This window comes from Elephas maximus, chromosome X (genome assembly GCF_024166365.1).
Source record: "Elephas maximus indicus isolate mEleMax1 chromosome X, mEleMax1 primary haplotype, whole genome shotgun sequence".
NCBI classification, from domain to species: Eukaryota; Metazoa; Chordata; class Mammalia; order Proboscidea; family Elephantidae; genus Elephas; species Elephas maximus.
The window spans coordinates 51,046,963-51,073,896 of NC_064846.1; the positions used below are offsets into that span (position 1 = coordinate 51,046,963).

General features: G+C 39.4%; 1 protein-coding gene across 3 annotated transcripts in view; it reads left to right on the plus strand.

Annotated features, from left to right (window-relative positions):
• The first annotated feature begins 643 nt into the window (after window positions 1–643).
• The window catches only part of MORC4 (MORC family CW-type zinc finger 4), a 59,287-nt gene continuing 32,996 nt past the window's right edge, over window positions 644–26,934 (plus strand). For all 3 annotated transcript variants that reach the window (XM_049873153.1, XM_049873151.1, XM_049873152.1), the window contains exons 1-9: window positions 644–1,038; window positions 1,156–1,228; window positions 6,971–7,103; window positions 12,605–12,822; window positions 13,684–13,831; window positions 16,518–16,650; window positions 16,967–17,095; window positions 19,975–20,094; window positions 21,476–21,576. In XM_049873153.1, coding sequence (XP_049729110.1) covers window positions 937–1,038; window positions 1,156–1,228; window positions 6,971–7,103; window positions 12,605–12,822; window positions 13,684–13,831; window positions 16,518–16,650; window positions 16,967–17,095; window positions 19,975–20,094; window positions 21,476–21,576 — 1,157 coding nt within the window. In that variant the 5' untranslated portion in view covers window positions 644–936. The remainder of the gene's footprint in view (window positions 1,039–1,155; window positions 1,229–6,970; window positions 7,104–12,604; window positions 12,823–13,683; window positions 13,832–16,517; window positions 16,651–16,966; window positions 17,096–19,974; window positions 20,095–21,475; window positions 21,577–26,934) is intronic.

Sequence of the window (26,934 nt, forward strand, 5' to 3'; positions counted from 1 at the left end):
TGCTTCGAAAGGTCATAACCTTGAAAACCCTGTGGAGCAATTCTACTCTGCACACACGGGTCCCCATGAGTCAGAATTGACTTGATGACAACAAACAACAACTGCCTCTTTTTTTCATAATTCTCTCATCAATATTTTTCCACATCAGTAACTACTCATCTACAAACACGGCTTTTAAGAACTGCACAGTATTTCAATTTATGGATACTCCGTACTTTAACCAATTCCTTGTTCTGGAATATTCAAGTGAATTCCAATTTCTCATTTTATAATCACCCTTTCTGCACAGTTGCAGGGCTTTAGAGATGATTTGCCAATTGCCTTCTAGAAAATTCTGGGTGCTTCTGGAGGCATTTGAACCAGCGTAGTCAGAATACTTTCCCATCACGCAAGTCTGCTATCTTCCCAGATAGCAAAAACTGTAGTGTTCAGAACTTGAAAGACTTGTCTTATCCTGCCCGTTAGTCATGCAGCCTAGCTGGGACTACGTTCCAGAAATCCCTACACTCTCCTCCTACTCTTGCCTCATTCCCGCCTCTCCCCTCGCGGTCCCCTCCCTCCCTCCCCCCCCTTGCTTTCCCGCCCGGAGTCCTGGCCTATGGCAAACGCCAAGAATTAATTAGGGGCGGGGTTCAAGGAGCGGCCGTCAGGAGGTCGCCATATTTCTGTACGGCCCCCGACGCAGCCCAGGCACTCGGTGGGTCGGGAGAGGTGCTGACAGGGCGGAGCCGCCCGCTGGGCTCCGCCGGCTTCACCCCTCCCGCTCGGGACAGGTGGTTGGAGCGCGCCCCGCCTCCGCCAGCTGCGAGTGGGAGTGAGGGAGGGCCCGTCCAGGACCGCCGCCGCCAGCTGCGAGTGCGAGTCAGAGAGGGCTCGTCCGGGACGGCGGGGCGAGGAGTCCTGCAGCAGCAAACGGGTACCGTGGCGGCCAAAAAAATGCTCCTGTACCGAGGGGCCCCCGCAGGCCCTGGCGTGCCGGGCTATGGGCTTGCCCGGCCGGGCGGCGGCCCGCAGGCCTTCGGGATCCGCCTGAGCACGGTAGGTCGGGGGCCGAGGGGGCGGACGTGCGCGCGGGCCCCGGGGCTGCGGGAGGCGCGTGGGGAGGGTCCGGCGGGCCGAGGCCTCACGCGGGACGGGACCTTCTCTCGCCTCCAGATGAGCCCCCGCTACCTACAGAGCAACTCCAGCAGCCACACGCGACCCTTCAGTGCCATCGCGGAGCTGCTAGGTGAGTGGCGAGGGCGGCCCGGCCGGGAGAGCCCGAGGCAGCTGTGCCAGCGTGGTGCTGCGGATGCGGGAGGAGAGTGCGGAGCCGCGCGGGGGCCGGGGCCGGGGTCGGGATCGGGGCGGGGGCATCGAGACCCGCCCGGCTCCGCTGGCGGAGGCGGGGTCCACTACCTTGCCATGGGCGAGGTTCGGCGAACAAAGCTAAGGAAACAAGGTGTGTCCGAAAAGTTGGCCGTCCTGTGTGGTTTTTCTCTCTGGCTTCTGATATTCAGGGCACGTTAGGATAGCTTAGTCTATAGTCAAAAGGCAATGCGTAAAATATCGGGCCCCGAGGCGGCAGGGCCCCACAGGGACTGGCGGACAACGGAGGTCGCCGAGCTGGCAAAGACGCCTGACAGAGGAGGGAGTAGGGCCGGGAGGAAAGGTCTGGAAAACGTAGGTCTTTAACTTTGGGGACGAGAAAGTCTGGGAATGATGGGACATCTCTTAAGAGATGACACGAGTGCATTTGGCTCCCTGTGACTGCGCAGGGCTGCGTCCGTGGTCCACGAGCGCCCTCACACCGCTGGAATGAATACTGAGGACTTAACCTCTCGCTCCACCAGTGTTTGCTTTTAAAGCGTTTTTAGTTGATCCCTTGAAGCCAAGTACGCCAGCATTTGCAGTAGTGTGCTAAACGCTGTGTGGAAAGCAAAGAAGAAAAACAGCCCTGGGCAAAAGCAGCTGCATACAGAGCCCATTTTAAATGCTTCGAAAATGGAAAGAAGGGAGAGATCCTTAAGGCAAGGTAGCACAGAACAAAATCTTGAAAATGGTTTCAAAGTTCCCCTCGCGAGCCCCAGTTCCTACTTAAACAATCGCTGTGGCCATGCTGTGAGAGTTGTCTTGGACTAGAAGTTGGTGGGCAGCAGAAGGAGATGGTCAGGAGAGTCATTTGGAAGAGTGATAGAGAACTTGGATGATTAAAGCTTGACTCTAACACAAGATACTTACTTTATGATATGCATGACCGTTAGTTAGAAGGTGCAAGAAATAAGGTGGCATTAACACATTTTGAATCTTAGAGAACAAGGACTGTATCTTATAAAGTTTTGCACTGCTTTGAGTGAAACTGTGCGGTGGAATGAGATCTTTCTGCGTGTCATTTACAAGTCCGTTATATGCAGGACAGGGCAAAAAAAAAAAGAGGAAAAAGTAAGTTACATAGTGGGAGATGAGAGACAGAAATGTATTGTTCCCTCAGAGCTGCGTGTGCAAAACCATATGTACCTATGCTGTAATGGGCATACTGAACTTTATAGTGATTTAAAGAGTTTTCAATTTGTATTTTTAAATATAAATTATTTATGTCTTAAGCATTAACTTAAAAAACCTAAAAGCATAGCTTAAGAAGTTCAATAAAGATGTGAGTGTATATGTGTATTATATACATACACGCATACGAACACACGGATTTTAAAACCAAATCACAATTATTTGTGATAATGTTTCTAACAGGGTAACAGGGAAAACAGAGAGCAAAGTGTTAACTGGTAATCCAAAACTTTCAGTTTAGGTTTTCCTTCAATTGTTTTCTCCTCCATGTATGCATTAACTTTCTAGTGAATCATGCAGTAAATATTTATTGAGTACCCACTATGTGCAAAGGCACGGTGGTGTGTGCAAAAATGAATACAACACAGGTTCACTCTTTTAGCAGGGGACATGAACATGTACAGAAGGCCTATGCTTTGTATAACAACAAAATGGAAGTGATACATCAGCAAAGATACACACATGAAGCGCTTTGGAGGTTCAGAGGAAGGAGAGATGACTTCCAGCTTATTGGAAAGTGGAGGGTTAGGGAAGCTTTATAGAGGAGGTGACATTTGAGCTGAGATTTGAAGAATTGGGACATGTAGATATGAGTGTGTGAGTGGGAGGGCATCCTAGGCAAAAGAAACAACTGTGTGAACAAAGACATGAAAAATACTGAGTAGTTCAACTTAATTAGAGCATGGAGTTCACAAATAGTAAGAACTATAGGTCCTTAGTTTAAAAAGAACTCTCACAAATACCTATTTTTAACTTTTACCCTTTGAGGTAAATGGTAGTATTATTATTCTCATTCTGCACGTAAGGAAACGGAGGCTCAGAATTCAATTGACTTGTCCAAGGTTATATATCTAGTCAGTGGCAGAGCCAGCACTCAAACACAGGTGTTTTTACTCTTAAGTACCAAGTAGGGAAGAAGGTTGGCAAGGTGGATTGGGACCAGGATGTGACTGGGAGACTCAGGTATTTAAACTTTTAATGTGAAGTTTTCTGAGCAGGGGAATGTCATGATCAGAAGTGGGCTTCAGAAAAGTGAATCTTGCAGCAGTGTATAAATGGACTGAAGAAGAGAGAAAGACAACTTTGAAAGACTAGTTAGCAGTTTATCACAGTCATCCAGATGAGAGGGAGTAAACTCTGTAAACTAAAAGAGTGACAGTGGGAATGGAAAAAGCAAGATGCAAGAGTCTAAGGATGTATAGGGCAAGGAAGAGAGACAGAGAACAAATGACTTTGAATTTCAACCTTGCAGGTTATTTGGATGTGGATTCTGTGTATGTGTAACAGGAAAAATGGGCTTGGGACAGGTAATGAGCTTACTTTTAGACAAGAATACTTTTAGATAACTTGCAGGACATCTGTAGGGAAATGACTCAGGCCTGGTGAACTTTCAAGTGTCCACATAGGCCATCATTCCAGAACAGGAAAGGATGGGAGGCTGTGATCCTCTTGGAACAGGAAAGAATGGGAGGCTTGTGAAGTGCTACCTCAAAGCCATCTCCCATGTGTCTTGCTGTTTCCCCTGGGAGACTGTCTTGAGACAATTCTCATTGCTTCCCAGGTTCTGATGAGGTAGGAGGCTTCAGTTACAATGCCTTTTTAGGAGACAAGGGGTCAGGTGGGCCAAGTTAGTGAATAAGATAAAACAAAACCCAAACCCATTGCCGTCGAGTCAGTTCTGACTCATAGTGACCCTATAGTGAATAAGATAGATTCCCCCAAAATCTGGTATTTCCCCCAAATCTGGTACCTCATCGTTTTTGTCTTAAGTGGTGGGCAAGGGGGAGGTGGGAATAGGGTCCTCCCACTAAGGGATTGCGTGGGCTAAGGTGGGAGAGATAAGACTTCCTGGAATCTGGTAGCACATAAGGTTGTACAGGCCAGGTTAGGGGATAAAGATGCCCCAGGATCTGGTCTTGCAGCTCTCACCTAAGTGGTGGGCATGGGGAAGGAGTAAGGATCCGCCCACTGGCTGTGAGGGTTGAGTTAGGGGATAAGATAGATTTTCCAGGATCCAGATAGCATATGCTACATGTTGATAAACGTTTGGAGGGTTAAGCAGCAAGAGAGAGAATTGAAACCAGCCCCCAGATTGGTACCTCATTATTATAAGTTCATTTGTTGGGGCCAAGTGGGAGGCCACTTAAAACAGAAAGGAAGGGCAAGTAGTGTTTACCAGTGATGCCCCCGCTCCCCATGTCTCCCTCCCTGCTGCTCCAGCTGATCCTGGCCTCTTGCACAGCCCCTCCTCTCTGTACTCCCTGAGCTTCCAGCCAAGGAGATAAAATATCTGTAGCTACTCCTGGCAACTAACTCCTGAAGTACCTGTGTTAAAACTCTTTGGTCTGTTTTCCTGTAGGAAAAAAAAAAAAAAAAGCACTTAGTAAAGTTTGGGCAAAACTTGCAGTAAAGAGGCAAAAAAAGATAGTGATTTTGTGAGTGAGAGGCTTGCGAGCTGAGTCATTGAATGCTCTGTTGTAAAAATGTGTAATTGGAATTGATACATGTTATATATGTGTGAATTGAGAATGTTTATAAAGCATTAGAAAAAAATTGCTCTGTGTCTGAAGTTTTCAATGTAGAAATGATGCCCTGCAGTTGACATGTTAAAGGTATCAGTCTCAATAGGCTTGGCTGCCTGCCAGCAGGAGTGACTGATAAGTCCCAGCACAATTTAGAGCCTGTTTGCCAAGTAAAGTTTCTTCAATCGGCGGCATAGTAGGCTGCCTCACAGTGCTAAATCCCTCTGGCAGTTGAAGAAAAAAACTGCTACCTCTTAAAAAGCTATGTCTTAAAAAAAAAAAAAAAGCCGTTGCGGTTGAGTCAATTCCGACTCAGCGACCTTATAGAACAAAATAGAACTGCTACCTCTTAAAAAAACTATATTTCTGATAAAGTCACCACCAAAAGTTGGTCCGTTTGCCTTGCAGTAAAGAGGCCACATTGCACGAGGCTTTGGTCCCAGTTGGTCCTAAAAAATTGACCCTTGCCCACCTTCTGGGCCTATTGGTGATGCCTCATGGCTGTTAAGACTTTTTCAGGTTACAGTATTGCTGTTTCAGTCCTATCAATCATGGTCTTATCAGGGACTTTAGTAACACCCTTGTGGCCCTTGAAATTAATCTGTGTCTTGTTTTATTTGATGGAAATTACACACATTCAAGTAGTTGTCACTGTTGATTGTATTATACAAATTGATGATTTGAAAAACCCTATGGGGCAGTTCTACTCTGTCTTATAGGGCCATTATGAGTTGGATTTGACTCAATGGTAACAGGTTTGGTTTTTGGTTTTAGTGCTACTCTTGACTGAAAGGGATGTTTTCCAATGGAGATATGTCATGATTAGAAGAGTGATAGTGGGACAAGTCTACAGCCAGGACCCTCCTCAGCTCTCTCACCCTAGCCACGTGGTATCAGTAGAGCAGTATAGGATACCAGGGAAAGGGAAGGAGGTGGAAGGGAAAATCACTGTCTTGATTAAAGAGTTATAGAAAGAAGAGTGCTATCCAACAGACTGTACAGATGGCCCTTCCACTGGGGCTGGTCAGCCCTAATGAGCCTTTTGAGCAACACATGTCAGTGACTGAAAATTCTGTAGACTGGACCCTGTGGCAAAAGGTTGGCTACTAGTCAGTGGCACTCCCCTCCTCCCACTTGAGGTTTTGGACATGGTGATTTGTTAGAATATGGCTATGTTTGATATCCTTGGAGTCTTAAATAATTAACCCATTGTGAAGACTTGACTCAGGAGGAATCGTGAAAAAAAAAAAGTTTTTTTTTCTTTTTTCTATTTTATAGAAGGGATGGGCAGCCTCACCTTTAAGACTATTATAGAGTACCTAAACAGTCACTCCTCTCTAAGCATGCTTGCTACCTTCACTGGGAGGCATTGAAATGTTTTGATTTTAACCTCCTACTCTTCAGTGCCTCTTTTTAGACTATAAACCCGTTTTTTAACAGGAGGTGATGTCCTGAAAGTAGAAAATAAAATTATCCCAAATAAACTGTTAACGTGTGTAATGTGCATCTATTTGTAGCAAAATTGCAGGTTTGACTTTTCTCCTTAGCCACCTTTTACTGTATGTGTGCATGAGCAGTAAAGTGGCTAAAAGACAAGAAGAAAAAGGAGCAAAACTCTTGAAATGTAGAAGGTAGTTACTTTTCCCACAGTCCCTGCAGTTAAGGAAGGCAGGTTGCAGATCAGTCATTATATGTAATCTAGAAATCGACATAACCCTGTCTGCCCTCATACGTATTGTTCTCGAAACTCAGTAAGTGCACTACCGTTAATGCTCCCTGCTCATCTTCTGGGGCACACATGTGAGAGGAATAAAGGATGGTTTCCACGTTTTGGAGGCACTGAACTAGAGATTTTGATAGAATATTTTAAGAAGAGATCTACTATCACAGATTTCTGCCTTTTGCAGATAATGCTGTAGATCCAGATGTATCCGCCAGGACGGTCTTCATAGATGTTGAGGAGGTCAAGGGTAAATCTTGTTTGACCTTTACTGATGACGGATGTGGAATGACACCTCATAAACTACACCGAATGCTCAGGTAAAAATGTCTTCCTTCTCTTGAGTTCATGAAATTTAGTTAAGGCTTAATAATTTTCTTTAATATTTCACTTTCCCTTTATTCATTCAACAAATATTTATTGAGTATCTGTTATGTCCCAGGGCACTGGTTATGAAACAGACACTGTTCTTGCTCTCACAGAACTTATGGTCTATCTGGCAATTTAGATGATTAAGCAGTAAGCATAATAATGAGTAATAAGTACGGAATGCAATGGCATCAGTCAGCAGCGACCCTGATCTGGTTCAGGAGGTCAGGGCAAGCCACTCGGATGAAGTGATATTTAAGCTGAGGTCTAAAGGTGAATAGAACTTAGCTAGGTAAAGGAGCAGGGGACAAGGATGACAGTTCAAGCAGAGAGAAGAGTAAGGGTAAAGACCTGAAGGCTTTTACTGATCTCTATATTAACCTAGTTTCACTCTTAAATCAGAACTATCGGAGTTGGAATGATTTCTGGATTAGAACCGTGCCCGGGTATAATCAAGCCCCATAAAAGATAAGTAGAAGGCGTTCACATGCATAATCTTTGAAGGGTTTGCAGTAGAATTGAAAAGTTAGGAAATTCTCTTTTGTGACCACTGAAGCTGGTGAGAGATTTCTATTGCCACCCTCCATTTACTTTAAAAGGTTTATAGTTGACAGAAGAAATGGATGGTACTTGGCTACCATTACTAAGTGTTTTGATCAAGGACTCAGTTGATGAATCCTGATGAAAAGGAGGAAAACTGTGGAACAGAACTTCAGATTCTCATGGAAACGTGACTTACTAGATCCATTGAGACCAGGTGAACCCCTGGATCTGTTACCTGGAAACAGCTTTTAAACTTTGAAGTCATTTTTAAACTAAACAGTTAGCTCAATTAATGAAGAATGTTTGCCCTGAGCATTGCACTCTTTTAAAGAATTATCTATGTGAGATCAAATTGACAGCAGTAACCCTAAAGCACAGATGAGAACTTTAAGAGACAGAGAGTCAAAGTTAATGGTGATGAAACAATATGGGTAGAAATATAAGAGTAACACAATGTGAAGCATGTAACCTTTGCCATTGAACTGTACATGTAAAAACTGTTGAAAGGGTATAGATTTTATTGTATATATTTTCACCAAAAACAAAAATTAAGGAAAGAGTTTAAAAAAAAAATACGGTTGAGAATGTATGTGTACTTTTATTATCTTCCCATATCGCTAAGTGAAAGATACAGAGTTCCCTCAACTCCTTCTTTTTCTGTTCCTTTTTAGCAGATGAGGTTAATTACTCTCCATGTGATTTCCTGAACTGGAGTGTGTGAAGCACAAGTAACAATGGAGAGGCATTGAGGAGGGAAAGGGCTCAGAACCATAAATATGGAAAACGAATTCATTGGTTGTAGTTTTTTTTTTTTTTTTGAAGGTATTCTAAATCTGTAATCCTATTTGTAAGGAAATCCTTTTGATCCATAAAAGAAACAAAAATGAAATTTGGGCAAAGTGAGTGGTTACATTTTACCACTCAGGAGCCTGTATCCCTTGTGTCTCAAACCCTTGTAAGTAGAAGAATATTTGAGGAAAATTTCTAGAAGTGAGACAAGAATCTCGAGTGGTCAATATGTTGGCGAAGGTTTGGAGTTGGCCCTTTCCTTTAACTTAGAGCATCACTTTTATCTCCTAAAGTTTATATTACATATTTTAAAAATACAGCTTTAGATAGGATGGAACCAAAATATTTATATGCCCAATTCTTTGTATGCTAGGTTTTTTTTTTCTTTTCTAAAAATTCCTATCTTCTTAATGACTCCTTACCACCACACCTTATCCTGGTGACGTGGATGTCAAATAGTAGGCCCAGCAGATCTGATTGCCTTCCATTTTGTCTGTGGAACTACATCTGTGAAAGTCAGTTATAAGGCAGGAGCAAGGAAGAGCATGGTTTCGAAATAATTGCAACAATTTTTGTTTCAGATTCATCCATTTATTGATTCAACAAATATTTACCGAGCACCTATGTGTGAGGCACCATGCTAAGACACTGGAGATACAGTGGTGATCCAGACAAACACGACCCTTGCTCTCAAGGGCCTGACAGTTTAGTGAGAAAGACAGAAGCTAATTGAATAGTAGCACACCTAAGTAGGGTTATTCCACCCAGAGATAAGTGCTATGAAGGGAGAGTACAGTTTCTGTGAGCCCATAAAACGGAGGAATCTATTCTGGGGAATCAAAGTCTATATAAAGGATGAGTATCATCCATTCAAAATTCTGTACCTTTCTCAAAGAGTGAAACAGGCAGAAACTTTGTTTGCTGTAGCATTTTTCCTTACCATGTCATACATGTTTCTCACTAATTTAAACTGAGCAATTGTTCATCATATGCCAAAATTAATTTTAAAGAATTCATTATGATTTAATATCGTATAACATGGATGTTATTCATATATTAAAATTGAATCAGCTAGAAGATACCATTTATTTGGAAGAGATCGTTTAGTCAAATCCTAACTTCTAAGGATTTTACTTAGAATTTCTTTTTAAATTAAAATTTAGAGGTAGCTATAAATATTATTATTAAGTATGTATGTGTGTGTGTATATGTATATATATAGGTTTTGGGGGGCACATTACTTTTATTTTAAAAAAATCATAAAGGTAATTGTGCAAAATTATTAAGCCTACAGAAATTCTTTATGATCTCTAGCATGTTGTAATCCTATCCACATTTTTCAACTCTTTATACTATTCCTATTTTCAGGCTAATAAAATAGTTATGTAACTGCAGCACAGTGTCTCCCACAAGTACAGAATTCCCATGAAATTAAAATTAAAAAGGAAAAGCCTATCATTAAATTCTTTAAAGTTCCTTTAGCTTATGGGAATAGTGTGTGAACCAACTAGTCTCTATATTCATCTCCCTTTGTAGCAAGGTAGAAAACCTCTTTCAAAGGTCAAGGATTAAAAATAACCACAGATTGTCCGTATTTACTACCTATGCTTAGTAGGTCTGTGTTCTTTAAAAAGCCAGAGAATAACAAGTGTGATTAGCAGTCCTAGATTCTTTTATATTATGTATCATACACCAGTGTATCTAGGAAGTAACAGTTTTGCCTTTGTGTGTCCCTGGATCTTGCTTTAAGGTGTTTTCATTGATCAAAGTCCCAATTTAAATTTACATTTCTAGATTTTAGATCCTTGACAGTTTAAGGTACTTGGGAACATACTGCTGTATTCTGGGATTCCACTCAAAGAGCTGGTATCCAAGCCCCCTTGGTGTATAAACAATGTTGTGTCTTACTCGAGATGATAGAACAAGACTTAATTAGCTAAAAGAAACCACTTGTGTAAGCCAAGAAATCTCTGGAAAATTACTGAGCTGTACCGAACTGTATAAAATTCATTCCTAAAGTTCTATTATTAAGTATTGGAATAGCTTTTATAGTAGGTAGTTATTTGATTGGTATCAGCATCCATTCTGAAAATTTACATTTAAATATAATACTTGACATGGGGCTATAAGAACACATGGGAAAAGTTAAGCGGAACATAGCAAAAAACAAAACAAACAAAAAACAGCTTCTAGTCGTCTCCTCATCATTCTTATCCTTTTCCTTTCTAGTTCCGGCCTGACAATGTTACTTATCTTCTCAACTCTGTATAGCCAACTGATGTCATTTGATCTCCCAAAACAAAGTAACACAATGAGAGTTTATACTTACAAAGGGAAAAAGAGATGATAGATTACAGAAGAGGCAGCGATTGCTAGAAAGTTAAGGGAGTAATATATAGTTGCCCTGTTCTCCCCAGTTTCCTTTTACCACCTAATCGAAGCTTTGTGGTATTAGAGAAGATTTAACTCCAAACGACCATACGGCTGTATTTGATGCCATAGCCGAGATGATTTAGAAGAGCCCTGAGTTGTAGATACGACATTAGATCTGAAGTAAGGGTAGGGGATAGCACATGACCATTCTCAGAATGACTTCTAGAATTAGTTTAAAGTTTGCATACTATTTTATAATATATCTGGCATATAGTATTTAATCCTTGTAATGAAACCCATTTTTTCTAGCTAATTGTTCCACAAAAGAACTAGGAATACCTAAATCTTATCAACTTCTATAAGTCTGTTTCCTGGAATACCAAGGCCCACAGACAGCAAAACTCAATGCTCTCTTCATTTTTTCGAAGGAACTACAACCCTAGAAGTTACTTTTCTCTGTGGTTAGATTTATTTGTAGGGTACACAGAGCTCCAAAGCATCTGCTCTAGAATGACATAATAGCATTATTGTATAATACTTTGAAAAAGAAAATTAAAAAAGTGGCTCCCTTTCTTAGGGAGTAAACACAAAACCACAGCCTTCAGGAAGGGGAAACCAGGCATCTCAGGCCTCTTTGCTCAAAAAGTAAAAGCCAAGGCCAGGCTACTCCGCTGTGGAATACAGTGTCTGTCTTATCGATGTTGAAGGATCTGTAATATACGAAATCTCCCCTTACACTTCCTCTCTTATTAACAGTTGTGTCTCCAGTGCTTAGTACAGTGCCTGGCACATAGGAAGCACTCAGTAAATATTTATTGAATGGATGGTAGTGTAAAACATTGTAAAATTAGTCAATATGGATAGAAACAATCCTTAAAATTAGTTTTACTTGTGATGAGGGGAGAAATATAAGGAAGATAATCACCACTTTCTAGATTTCATATCTTTAATCCCTTTGGTTCTATTATTCTGGTGCATGTCTGGATGGAGAATATAAGAAAGGGAAAAGGCCTGGTTCCCAGATTAAGCCGTGATCGTAAGTGGCTACAGATACTTGTTGAGGTAACTCAGTGAAAGGTCCTTAACAGGACAAGAGAGACTTTGTGCCGCAGCTGTTTGCTGATATTCAGAGGCAGAACTACCTTTTTTTATCCCTTGGCCACATTCCAATGAACTGTCCCTATAGATGGAGCAAGGGGTAAGAATTGGGTTATCTTTTGGTTGGAGGGTTGAAATTGTCAAGAAGTACAACCTCTGGCTTTCAGATTTCTAGAGGTTGATATTACCAGGTTAGACAATGCCTAATCTAGTACCTCTGACCAGTGCCACTACCTGGTTCTTTTTTTAGCCTCTTTGGGTATCCTCTGAGATAACTACCTTTTTATCTTACCCAAACTTTATTTCTGGCAATCAGAGCTATTTGATAAGAAAGGTGGCTGCCTAGCTAGGCCTTCTCCAGCTATCTCTGTTAGTCAATGATAAGGGACATTCTTTACTTTCATAAACCATGACTCTAATGTATCGGGACTATTTACATACACACAAACTGCACAGGAAAAACAGTCCTGGTACCTTATAGTAATTTCGTATGTTCTTAACGTAATAATTTTGCCCAGAAATACCAAAAGGAATAAAAAAAGTAGGGACATTCACAAGTGTACTTCATTTGGAAGCCAAACATTCTGCCCGTTACCTATCTTAGGATGCTTTTCATTTTTCTGATTTCTTTTTTCTTGTGTAATTACAGCTTTGGCTTTACAGATAAAGTAATTAAGAAGAGCCAGTGTCCCATCGGGGTCTTTGGTAATGGCTTCAAGTCAGGCTCTATGCGGCTAGGAAAAGATGCTCTTGTCTTCACCAAGAATGGGGGTACGCTCACTGTTGGACTCCTATCACAGACCTATCTGGAATGTGTCCAGGCCCAGGCAGTTATTGTACCAATTGTTCCATTCAGCCAGCAAACCAATATCCTTTCTGGAAATGGAGAATGTTGGTTAAAATTTAGTCTAATCTGATTTTTTCAGGTCAAATCCAGCTATCAAAAGTTTTCATCTTTAGTGGTGATGGTTGCACAATATGGTGAATATAATTAATGTCACTCAATTGTGCATTTAAAAATGCTCAAAATGGTAACATTTTTATATATATTTTATCATAATAAAATTATTTTTTTAAATTCATCTTTAAAGAGGTATTTGCATGACTTAGTTTAGCTGGAATTTCCCCATATTAAATACTTTTCTAGAATAAAGTGGATCATTGACAGAGACTTAGAAATGTTTTTGCTATACTGAAATTATAATTTTTATGTGCTTTGCTCTACATGTAGTATATCCCCCATCTCCGCCTCCTGTCATGGTAAAGTTCCCAGAGTCCTCTGTTTTTTTTTTTCCTAAGGGTAACTACATTTGTGTTCATGCTCCTAGAAACGTACTATCCATCAGCATATCTGATAGAATATCTCATATCTCTACACCTGGACAAGCTGTATTTTCTGTTAGACACTAAGTGTCTTGACCCCAGCAGTATAGCAGTAAGGCTTGAACTCATTGATCCCAAAGGGTCTAAAAATTCAACTTTAATGTATTTCTCAAATACAGGACCACCTTTGTTTACATTCTATCTTTTAAGCTATATTCTGTGGGGATAACTAATTTCAGTGTTTGTCTTTACAGCCTTTCCCCATTTTCCCCCTTTCTTTTCTTCTATAGCAGTAATGCCCATGCTTGATGTCTGTATTTTTTTCAAAACATACAACCCAAAAGGCTGACCTTTCTTCTTGATAGCATCCTCTTAAGATATTAATTTTTCTTTGACTGGTTCTACAAAAAATGATTATTACAGAGGATTCCTTGCCCAGCCTAGAAGCCATCTTGAACTATTCAATTTTCAACAGTGAAAATGATCTGCTGTCCCAGTTTGATGCCATCCCAGGCAAAAAAGGCACTCGTGTTCTCATTTGGAACATCCGCAGGTACAGTATTCCAAGGGTGGTAGATTTTAATAAGCAAAAAAAGTGTGAAAACAAAAAAAGTATGATGAAGCACATTTAATAAATCTCTCTAAAAAGGCAGAGTGGATAACTTTTGATACATATTTGTACTCACCACATATCTTTACTTTTTGTTAGAACCGCAGTTTTCTTTGAGATAATGGGTCTTGTTGATAAAATGTGGAACTTGGCAGGGGGGGGAGTATACCTGTCCTGAGGCTCTTGCCACAAATAGTCTAGACCAACATTATTCTAAGATCTTCAAAATCTTTTATAGATACCTACTTCATATTCCTGAACATTGTTTTCAGATAAAAACCCACTGCCATCAAGTTGATTCTGACTCATAGCGACACCATAGGGTTTTAAAGGCTGTAAATCTCTGCAGAAGCAGATCGCCACATCTTTCTCCCGCAGAGCTGCTGGTGGTTTCAAACTGCTGGCCTTCGTTTAGCAGTCAGTCACTTTAACCACTGTGCCACCAGGGCTTCCTTGTTTTGCAATAGACAAACGATAGCTGTTTTTTCAATTTAACGATGAAAATGAAGTGTGAGGAACAGAAATGAAGGCAACAAAGTACAACATGGTCTTTAAAAAAGAAGGATCTCTATTTTGGCGCTTTCAGAGTAGCCGGATTAGAAGCAGAAAAATCTCTAAAGCGGATGAGTTTAAAGTATAATGAGCCTGGATATGGTCATGCCTTTAGAGCTAAAAACAATCTAGAAACGTTCTAGGATAGATTACTTGTTTAATATTGCAATGTCAGATGGAATACTTTTAACAGTGGCCACTAAACACTGAAAGCCTTTAGTATAAAATAGAGGTGTTATTGGTATGTTTAATAAAACAGACTATTAAGCTATATTCACTCTTCCTTTTCTCCTTAGTTCAAGTCTCCTTAGTTTAGTCTTATTTCTTAGCTGGGTAAAACTGATAATGAAAACCCTGATGGTTTATGTAAAGACTACTTTCAATTGAAAAGAAAAAAGTAATGAGGGCTCACACACTGGTAATTTAGATCTTCCTGTGTCAGTACTGGGAAAACTTCAAGGAATATAATTTGTATCGGAAGGATCATTTTCCCAAGTACTTCTAGTGATATACACACATTGAACAGCCTTTTTCTGCACGTTGTTTCTCTCTTTTACGGTATTAGATGTCATGTGAATAAAGGATTCAATGGCCAAATAAGGTTAGGAAAAGCTGGCTTAAACAAAACTTACCATATTACTTTGCTGCAGGACTTCTCAGAGGTGTTAATATGTTAATGTGTGTTGAGAGTTTTTAAGAGAGCAATATAGTACGCAGTCTCAGTTTTTTCTTCAGACCTCTTTTTCTTGACTGGTGAACGGTGATGGGCAGGAAGGAACCTCTTTAGAGTTTATGTGTTAGAGTGATGAGGGATAGTAAGAATCAGCATTGTCCTGGAAAATTCTAGAACATTCTATTACAGTGACATGAGCTTTATTCAAGCTACACACAGTAGTAGCTCTGGGCAGTCCTGAAGAAGGAACTATATTTTTAACACAGCAGCTCTGAGCTTGTGGAGCCGAAAGCCTCCTCCTTGGATTTTGAGGAGGCTCAGAGGGCTAGAAACTGCTTCTCGATTTTATTTGATAATAAAACATTTACTTACTCACACACACACATACATCTTCAGGGACTACTGTTCCACAGAACAAATTTTGGGAACTATTGTTCTGTTAAGGAGCCCTGGTGATACAACAGTTAAGCACTTGGCTGCTAACTGAAAGGTTAGTGGTTTGAACCCACCCACCCAGTGGCTCCACAGGGGAAGGACCTGGCAACCTGCTCCCTTAAAGATTACAGCCTACAAAACCCTATGGGGCAGTTCTGCTCTGTCACATGGGGTCTTTACGAGTCAAAATTTGACTCGACAGCAATTAACAGCAACAACATTGTTCTAATATATATTTTCTTTATAACCCATCATTTGCTTTGAGTTTTTCCAGGAATAAAGATGTGTCTTGCCTTTTTTCCCTGGCAGTAGTTAGTGATGTAGCCCAGGGTCTTGGAATGGACCAAAGCAAAGTGGCTGAAAAGGATTGTGGGAAGAAGAAAGGTTCTTATGAAAGGAATATTAGTACTATTATACTTAAATGATAATCCATAAATGGTATCTTGAGAACTACCAAATATATGCTGTTTCTATAATCTTTTTTTTCCTTCTAAGGAATAGAGTTAGATCTGGGGAAATCTTTATCTTATTAGTCCTTATACTTTTCATTAAAGTAAATAGAAATAGGTCTTGATTCATCTGTTTGTTCAGTTGGGAAAAGTGATGCTGAGTGACTTACCCAACAATACCCAGAAAGTTGAGATCTATTTTGAGATCCAGCTTCAAAGATAGCTGACGTTCATTTGATTTATCAGATCACAGCCATTCCCACATTGCCTTTCCTTTCCTTATGAATTTGGCAGCACCACCCCTGTGAAACATAGTAAATTTTTTTAGACTGAAAATAGCCTTAAAATAGTGTGTGATCCTCAAACTAAGTAGTTTGTAATTCCTTTGTGCTGGTAGTTAGAGAAAGAAATAAATGCCTGAGTTTTTGGCTCATATTGTCTCTTTTCTCTTGGGTTCCTAGTGCATTTTTGTCCTTTGGAGCCAGTTTTTGTTAGATTGGTACTTGTCTCTTTTACCCAGAAATAAAGATGGAAAGTCTGAGTTGGACTTTGATACAGATCAATATGACATCCTGGTATCAGACTTTGACACAGAAGAAAAAGGGACTGGTGGTGTTACCTCTGAGCTGCCAGAAACAGAGTATTCTTTACGGGTAAGTGTTTTTTCTTAACAATTGAGAGGTAAGATTTCCTGTAACATGAAAATATTACAGAACAAGATCTCATTTGAATGATATAAAGGCGACAACATTTTAGCCCTCTACTAGGATTCTTTTTCACTGTATCCACTGAAATAGTTTAAGCTAATATAGTCAGCAGCACTTTAGTGTGTTAGTTAACATACTATAACAAAGCACAGAAACAGAGCCGTATCTTTGCCCAGAATAGAATTCAGTTGCTAGCAATGTTTTATGGGGTGTCACTAGAATTGGCAATATCTCATAATAACTTTTCCTTCATTGTTCGTAGGCATTTTGTGGCATTCTATATATGAAGCCACGAATGAAAATTTTTCTACGTCAAAAGAAGGTGACTACCCAGATGATTGCCAAGAGCCTGGCCAATGTAGAATATGGTGTATATAAACCTACCTTCACAGTATCCTTACAACTACAGGAGGTTGACCTCTTCATTTCAGGATTAGATTTCCAGGTTGGTGCAGAAAAACAAAAAGCTTTCTTTTTCTGATTTAAAAAAAGATGTGTTATATAGTACAAATCTTACTATAGTGTATTCTAAGGAGGTATTTCTTAAATGCCAATCTATGCACCAGTTGTATCAGACATCACCTAGAAAATTGTTAAATATACAAATTCTTGAGATTTTGGAGATTCTGGTTCAGTAGATTCTGAGATCTTTTTTTTTTTTAAGAGAGTTTTGTTTTTTTAAAAAGCTCCTCAGCTGATTCTAATGGGTAGCCATATTTGAGAATCTCTGCTACAGGTTGCTATGAGTCGGAACCAACCTGATGGCACCTAACAGCAACAAAAGCTATAAGCACTAACCCATATTGTTTGGTTTGTAATGAAATTTTCTTGTATATTACACTGATTGAAATAAGCAAAATGTTGACCAGGACTTGTTCATCTTTTGGTTATAGTGAGATTTTTGTTGTTAGCAGGTCCAGATTTGTATTGATGGAAGTTAGGAGAGAGGAAATTAAAGGTAGATTTTTTAGGGTAAGATGAGTCTTTAACAGGTTTGACATGAATTTCCTGGCAGTTTTTATAATGGGAGCCACTCAGAGGAACACTTGTTTTCACTTCCCCATTGAATTGGAAACAGATTTCAGGTACTAGAGCTTATCTTAAGGTGAACTATGGAAATGAGGTGGTACCATATTTGTTAATGGCTTTTTGGGCAAAAAAAAGTCTTTGAAAAGGTGAGAACCCATAAGCAGTTATGAATTGCTCATGTAATTTATTTTCTAGTGACTAAGCACAGTTCTTGGCCAAGGAACATGTTCACATTCTATTTGCTTTATTGTAGGCATTATCTAGCTTGCTTTGTCTTTTCTTTCCCTGACCAAAACTTAGAAATTGTCCTTCTCTTTTGACGAAATAGATCAATTTTCTCTTTTTTGGGGAACACCTATGTTGCCTACCAGGAAACTTTTTTTTTAAGTCCTAAACAAACCCAGCTTAACAAAGCCTGAGCCAACATTGTTAGAGTCTGTACATAAATTTATCACCATATATAGGCTAGGATCTTAGCGCTACTGTAGGTTTAACAGAGCCAGTCTAGAAAAGTGCTGTCCAGCTGCTGAGTCAGGACGTGTCTGTGTATTCTTAAGATCTCACTAATGTGTCACAACTTTTCTCCACATTTCTGTTTTCAGTCTCTTCTTTTGTGGGTTTCTATCAGGGAAATTCCGATGTATGCGTTCTACGCATACCTCAATTCTGCTCAGCCCCCTTTCCCATTAAACCATTTTCCTTCTCATATTAGAATTTGGGCTAAATAAATTCACTTAGGCATGAATATAAAATGAAATTCGTAGTAAACTGTCCCCTAGGTCACGAGGAATGAGGTCACTGATGCTAACTTCTTTATTCTTTATTTATCCAAGGCTTTTTCTCACTCTTCATTCTGCCTCCCTACACTAGTTTGGGGAACCTCCTACCCTGCTGCAGTCCCACCCCATAATTTAGAAATTTAGAAGTATATGACAGAAGGACAGGATTTGGCAATCTTTATTTTAAAATGTTAATTTTATGGCGTGGGATTTTGGCTTGTTTGTTTCAGGGAGTTTTGTCTTGTTTTTGCATTGCAATAGGGTCTTATTTGAGGTTTAATTTGAGCATCTGGAGCCCAGAACATTATGTGTTCTGTGCTAAACATTACAGTGTTGTATACCCACTTGTTGCATGTCTTTGTATCATCCCTGACCCATTTGGGAAATCTCCTCCTCTGCTGCACTCCCACCCCATAAATGAGAAACTTAAAAATGTAGTACAGAAGGAAAGTAATTGACAGTCAAAACCATTCGTCCCGTAGTTTTGATGCAAATAGCTTGTCAGAAGAGACAATAGTGATCTTTTTTTTTAATAAAGAGCAAAAATAAATTTTTATTCAACTCATTTAGACTTGAAGATTTCTTAGTATTTGTTTTAATGAGAATCTCCCCTTTATCATTGATTTTTAAATTGAGTAGGACTTGTTAAAAACTCATCCTTATTCATGTTTTACTTATAACAGTTAGTTTTCTTAATTTCATCTATCCATGTTTGTTAACTTCCCATGAAATATATTTTACTACAGGACTATTCATTGTCCTTTGCCTGATTTTGTTCTTGGTGCTTCTACTTTCATTGTGTTTTGTATCATTAGCAAGACTTACCTTATTGCTTATAATTGTGTGGATTTGTGTTGTCGCATTTACAGCTCTTACCAGAACCTGTGACACCTAGCGGCAAATTGAATTCCTAGCAAGGGTTAAGAAATGCTTTGTGACTATGTATTTTTTAATCAGTGATGATATTTTGGCGTACCTCTTCTCGGTTTTTACCGTGTATATATTCACATGTATGTATTTGTAGATAACGTACGTGGCTTTTTACGTTCGGAACGTTTCCTAATGTTTGGAACCGTGTTCGAGGAACATAATTTGTGAGGGCTGCATCCTAGACCATCATGTGGACGTACTGACATTGATTTAATCATTCCCTTATTGGTGAACATTTAAATTATTTATATTTTCCTACCATTATAACTATAATTGATAAACTTCTATAACTCATAAGTTTTGTGTGCTTCCCTTGGTTGTTTCTGTAGGATAGATTCTAAAAAGAGAATTATTTGATCAAAGTTTAGGAACACGTTTAAAGCTATTGCTACAGAGTTTAAATTGCCCTCCAGAAAGGTTGTTACCAATTTACATCCAGTGGTGTTTAATGCCTTTTGCTATAATATAGAGCAAAATTTTGTCTTCTAAAGCCCCTGGTATTTGTTTGCCTCCTTAATAATTTTCTTCTCAGAATAAGCAGGTGAGAATCACTTTTGGGTTCTCTTGCAAGAATAATAACCAGTTTGGAGTAATGATGTATCATAACAACCGACTCATAAAGTCCTTTGAGAAGGTGGGATGCCAGGTGAAGGTGAGTGGTTAATGTTTCTTTGTCATAGAGGGCTGAGGAGAGTAGGAAGAGAATTTAAAATTCGAAAAGGGGATAGACTCCTTAATAGCTTTTACTCGCGTCTTAGGATGGTTGTGAAATCTGATCTGGAATTCTGTGTTACCAGGGAGCCATCTTGTGTTGAAAACCTTTTTCTGCCTCTCATTTTTCATAAATGTTAATCAACCCAGGAACTTTACTGAATGCATTTCTAGGTAACTGTTAATAAGAGGTAGAATTACAGCACCAGCAACCTTACCATGTGTATCAGTTTATTGGTGTTCAAGGTAGCTCTTTCCATTTTAGGGTGGAGCAATAAGGCATAGTAGAAACAGCATAAAAGTTTGTGGTTGAAGACTAGGATTTGGGTCCTGATTTTTCCTTTTGTAAACTGTGTGGCCTTGCATAAATCATTTAATTTTTTGAGACACAATTTTCTTATTTGTAAAAGAGAAACAACAATAGTAATTTGCTTTGCCTACCTCACGTGTTACAGGGTTGAGAGGTTTAAATTGAACAATTTATGTGAAAATATGCTAGAAACTGAAAATCACTATACAAATGTTACTATCATCTTTAATTTTTTAGTGATAATTTAAAGCAGTAATTTTTACCAGTATCCCGTTCATTCTTATTTTACAGAAAAGATTGCTAAAGCACAAAGAATGATAAATTGCTTTGTGTTACATAGTAGGACTGAGTTATATGAGACCTAAGATAGCTAGTGTTCAGCCTAGCTTGCTTTTCCTTGTTATATCATCTTTATACAACTCCTTGACTCATTTCCTTCCCATTAAAGAATAAGAAATGATTTTAGGCCCACAAACCTTTTGCATCAACTTGTAATTAATGATCACTGAAAGCCTGACTCTTAAATAGTGGTTTGGTGGTCTGCATATATATGAAAAATTGTTTATTTTAATGGAGTGTGATCATCACATACATCCTTTAAAATTTTTTTCAGTTGAACTTTGGTTTCAGTTCCCTAGAACAATAGTTTATAAACTTGATTTTTTACCAGTGTAACTCTTTGTTCAAATAAAATCTTACAACAATCCTAGAATGTAAAAGAGATGAAAGTAGAGGTGTAGTGTAGGTAAAGTAAAGATGGCTGTTAATCCTTGAAGGATCCTAGGGATCTATGGATCATAGTTTGAAAACCTCTGCCCTAAAATTTGCCAGAGGTTCCAGTACAGTGTAATACTTGCAGTCTAGTACATTCTGTGTGTTTAGCTAGATCTTGATGGCCTTTCTTTGCCCATGAATATCATGTAACCTTTCTGTTATTGTTTGGAATCAAAAGAAAACGCCTTCAGATAGTCAATAGTAATGCAAGTGTTGAAATTATTATTTTTCATCTAAGCCAACTCATGGAGAAGGTGTGGGAGTAATTGGAGTCATTGAATGCAACTTCTTAAAACCTGCCTACAACAAACAAGACTTTGAGTATACAAAGGAGTACCGGTGAGTTACACCCAACCTGATGTGTTTCTGATAATTTCTTCAGATATGAATCCATTCTCTAACTTTTAGGGGGAAATGGTCTCTAAAACCAGCCAGATAAGTTAACTGAGAATTCCTTCAAATATATTTTCCTAGATTAGAGATAAAATGATTTTATTTTTAAATTAAGGCTTACTGATACGTGACATATGGAACCCAGTTGAGATAAACCCTTGGAAACCATGGAAGGAAAAGAGCATAGGATTCATCTCATAAAATATTTCTAGTGAAACAAAGAACCTCAGAATTGATTTTAATAATAAAAGATAAGTGGATCTCAAGTTGTTGAGTACATTGAGAAAAAAGTAGCAGTTTGAAGCTTATTTTAAAAAATGTCTTGGAGTCAGTGAACAGATTTAGAGGAAAGTATTGGTGCAGTATGAAAGATGTGTGCTTTCATGGAAAGCCTCTAGAATTTAATAGGGTAGACAAACAGGTAAGAATTTAGAAAGGAGCTTGGCATTGAGGCTGAGCCAGTGGGGATATTTTTAGAAGGCAAAGAAAAACAGTTGTTAAAGCCAGAATAGAACAGTGTGTTTTAAAAACTTTTCGGGGAGGAGTAGATATTTATTTCTTTTTTTTTATGAAGTATTATGAGATACTTCCTATTTGCCAGGTACTAAGGTAAACCCATTAAAAACCCATTGTTGGTGAGTGGATTCCAACGCGTACAGCCCCTATAAGAGCTTGGCTGCTAACCAAAAGGTCAGCAGGCAGTTTGGAGCCACCAGCTGCTCCTTGGAAACCCTGTGGGGCCGTTCTGCTCTGCCCCATAGGCTCACTATGAGTCAGAATTCACTCGGCGGCAACGGGTTTGGTTTTTTTGGTTTTAGGTACATAAGGGGAACCCTGCTGGCCCAGTGGTTAAGTGTTTGGCTGCTAATCAAAAGGTCAGCGGTTTGAACTCACCAGCTGCTCTGCAGGAGAATGATACGGTAGTCTGTTTCTGTACAGATCACAGTCTTAAAACCCTATGGGGCTTCTACTCTGACCTATAAGGTTGCTGTGAGTCAAAATCGATTCGACAACAGTGAGTTTGGTTTGGTTTTTGGTTTAGGGACATAAGGATGAAAAGTTAGGAATCCTTGTCTCCTGTGAACACATGGAATGAGATACGTATATAAAAGACTTAAATACGTATAAAGTAATTGTTTTAATGGGGGATGTATGTTGAGTGGGAAGAACCTGTAGAAGTGCTTAAGGAAGTCAGGGGAAGTTTCACAAAGCAGATTACATTTGAGCTTAAACTTGAAGGAAAAGTAGAAGTTTGCTCGGTGGACAAATAGGGGAAGAACATTTTAAGCAAACGGAAGTATATGCAAGGGCAAGAAAGGGCAAGGTGTGTCCTGGGAGTATAGAGAAAGAAGGCATGAGAAATAAAGACATATTTGGTGTCATTTTCCTTGGAATGGGGAAAAAATAACTACTCAAATCTATTTTCTCTTATTTTTCCATCAAAACTGTAATAAAGTTAGTTAAATGTTACACCTTAATTTATTGAGACTCAGAAGAGTTTTAGGCTTAATACTTGTGAAAGAGCCAGCTGTTTGGATGGGAATCCCAAGTTAATGCGGAGCAATTGATTCTTAGTCCCTTGGGCTACTCAGTGGTTATGGTATCTACCTGCCCTCAGTTTATATGAAATTGTCTTTTAAATACAAGTCTGGCTCATAATGGTTATCTTTGGTCAGGACTTAATGCCTAAGAGTGATTTAGGAGTGACATCAATTTCACAAATGTTTCAGAGCCAAGTCATGCTGTTGCTCTTGAGTGAAAGGAATAGGAATTTCTAATGATTAACTCTGGTAAGGATTTGTGAAATTCAGCTCTTAGGTTTTAGAAATTAATGTCTTTGTACATCATCTTTGCCACTCCTCCAAAAAAAAAAAAAGGCTACCGTTTAGATTTTAAAAAATGTTGAACTGTTTGCTTATGATAACTAGTTTTATCGTATGATGAGTTTGAGGTGATTGTATGACATCCAAATAGAGATATCCCACAGCCAGTAGATTTATTCAGTTAAACATGTAGGATTTCTGGCTTAAGTACCTTAATACTTGCTACACATTTTATTAGAAACAGGAAAATAGTATACTGTCGTCTACGTGAAGTCTTTTAAGGGTAATAAATTTGTTGAAGAACTCTTATCCCATTTCTGGCATCATTATCCTTTTTACTCAATTTACCTTATATAAAATGAAAATGTGCTCAGTCAAAATATAAGAGAATTCATGTTGATCAAAGATAGGATTGCACAGCCGATTATTGTAATCGATGTCAATAAGTTGTACACCTGTAAAAAATGGAACTGGCAAAAATTGTGTGATAGGTATATTTACAACAACAACAATGTGCGCACATACACAAAAAAGAGTAGCTGCTGAGATTGCTCATGTACAACCAGAAACCTCATGAGATTTTGTTCCTTGGTTTGGAGGTTTAGGGTCATAGTTTCGTGAGACATATGGTTAACTGGAGTAATAAAGTTACAGTGCTTCTGCTCTACCTCCTAGTTCATTGTGTAGTGCCTGGGGTCTTCAGAGCTTGCAAGTGGCCATCCCAAAGCACAACACTTGGTGTGTATTTGTCTGGAGCAACAGAGGAAGCAGGAAAGTCAGAAATAGAAGGGAGGATATGAAATGTACGGCCAATTGCCTCCATGAACAACTGCCTCCTTTGCCTTGAGACCAGAAGAACTGGATGGTGCCCAGCTACCATTACTGAACATTTTGATCAAAGATTCTACAGAAGACTCAAGATCAATAGGGGAAAAATGTAGCACAGAATTTCAAATTCTCATGGATTCCAGACTTCCTGGAGCCATGGATGCTGGATGAACTGCTGAAACTATTGCCCTGAAATAATCTTGAAACCTTAAACCAAAAATATGCCCTGAAGTCTTCGTAAAACCAAACAGTAGTTTAGCTAAACTAGTAAAATATGTCTGCCTTGTGCATTATAGGACACCCTGGTGGCGTAGTGGTTAAGAGCTATGGCTGCTAATCAAAAGGTCGGCAGTTCGAATCCACTAGGCATTCCATGGAAGCTCTATGGGGCAGTTCTACTCTGTCCTGTAGGGTTGCTATGAGTCAGAATTGACTCGATGGCAATGGGTTTTTTTTTGTGTGTGTGCATTATGCTCGTCTAAGAACTATATTGGGATCAAAATGACAACAGCAACTAGAAAGATTAGATGGGAACCTTAGGGAGTAGTAAGTTCATGTTAACTGGGGGAGTATCTTAGTTATCTAGTGCTGCTATAACAAATACCACAAATGAATGGCTTTAATAAACAGGAATTTATTTTCTCACAGTTTAGGAGACTAAACCAAAACCAAAACCTAGTGCCATCAAGTCGATTCCAACTCATAACGACCTTACAGACCAGAGTAGTACTGCCCCGTAGAGTTTCCAAGGAGCGCCTGGTGGATTTGAACTGCTGACCCTTTGGTTAGCAGCCATAGCACTTATCCAGTACGCCACCAGGGTTTTCTTTAGGAGACTAGACATCCGAATTCAGGGCCCTGGCTCTAGGGGGAAGGCTTTCTCTGTCTGTCGGCTCTGAAGGAAGGTCCTTGTCTCTTCAGCTTGTTTGCTGGTTCTTTGGAGATCTCCATCTGGCTTGGCATCAGTCTTCTCCCATCTCTGCTTGCTTGCTTGCTTATTTAATCTTTTTTATATCTCTAAAGAGATTGACCTGAGACATACCTTATGTGAATCCTGCCCCATTAACATAACAAAGACAATTCCGCAACGGGATTATAAGCACAGGCATAGAGTTAGGATTTACAGCCCATATTTTGGGGGATCACAGTTCGACCCTGACAGGGACGACCAACTCGGAAAAGGAGGGCGAGGGAATGGTTGCACAACTCGAAGAATGTAATCAGTGTCACTGAATTATAAATGTAGAAAGTGTTGAATTGGTGTATGTTTTGCTGTGTATGTTCTCAACAACCACAACAAAATAAGTTTTTTGAAAGAAATAAAAATTTGAGAGAGGGATTAGAGAAGGTTGTTGTTTTCACAAATTTATCCTAAGAATATTATAAATTTCAAAACCATAAATGCCAAAAGAGATACCAGCCATCATACTATTGGAATGGCTACAAATATATCATCTGTAATATCGCTTTTAACAGTTGTGGAGATCAGATTACAGCTTCAGCTATCAGGGCTCAAACTTAAAACATTTCAGATTGAATTTCAGGTTAAGAAATGCTATCAACACATTACCTGAGCACCCCATTGGTGCATAGAACAATGGCTGGGCTTTGTGGAATTTTCCTGAGACATTCAAGATATGGTTGCTGTCCTTAAGGAGCTTACAGTCTGTTTTTAAGGACAGGCTGTCACTTACATGTAACAATTTAGAGAGCAATAAAATAGTTGTTTGGTCTATCAAAACCTAAGTGCTGTAGTGTAGGAAGAATGCCCTGATAGAATAGTTTGGGAAGGATTTAAGCAGAAGGTATGACTTAAGATGTACCTTAAAAGATAGGAGATTTAGAAAAGGAAGGAAAGGGAATTTTAAGATGGAATTGTAGCATGAGCTAAGGTGGTAACAGGAACTCAGAACAATAAGCATATGGGGAATGTAGCTAAGGGGATGTCACTGGAGTGAAGGAAAATAAAGTTAGATGGATAGGGAAGTAAAGCCATATCCTAGGGTAGGGTTTGACAAATTTTTTTCTGTAAAGGGCCAGATAGTAAATATTTTAGTCTTGCAGACCATACTGTCTTGGTCACAACTACTCAGCTATGCTGTAGTCTGAAAGCAGTCATAGATATATAAGGAATGAGCATGGCTGTATCTAGTAAAATTTTGTTTACAAAATCAGGCAGTGGGCTGGATTTGGCCCACCAGCTGTAGTTTGCCGACCCCTGTCCTAGAGTCATGGTTCCCAACTGTGCCAAGATGCTCATAGTGAACTCAAAGAGGAGCCACAGGGTATTTTAAATTTTTGAGGGGAATAGATAACTCAGCCTCTTTGTTAGTTTTCTATTGCTTTCATTACAAATTACCACAAACTTAGTGCCTTAAAGCAATCCAAATTTAGTATTTTACTGTTCTGTAGGTTAGAAGTCTGCTGTGGGTCTTAGTAGGCTAAAATCAAGGTGTCAGCAGGGCTGCATTTCTTTCTGGAGGCTTTAGGGGAGAATCTGTTTCCTTGCCTTTCCAGGTTCTTGAAGCTGTTTGCATTCTTTGACCCATGGACCCTATCCTTCATCAAAATCAGCAACAGCAGGTTGAGTCCTTATATTACACACTCCAGTGTTCTTGCTTTATTGTTGGTCGCATCTCCTTCTTTGACTCTG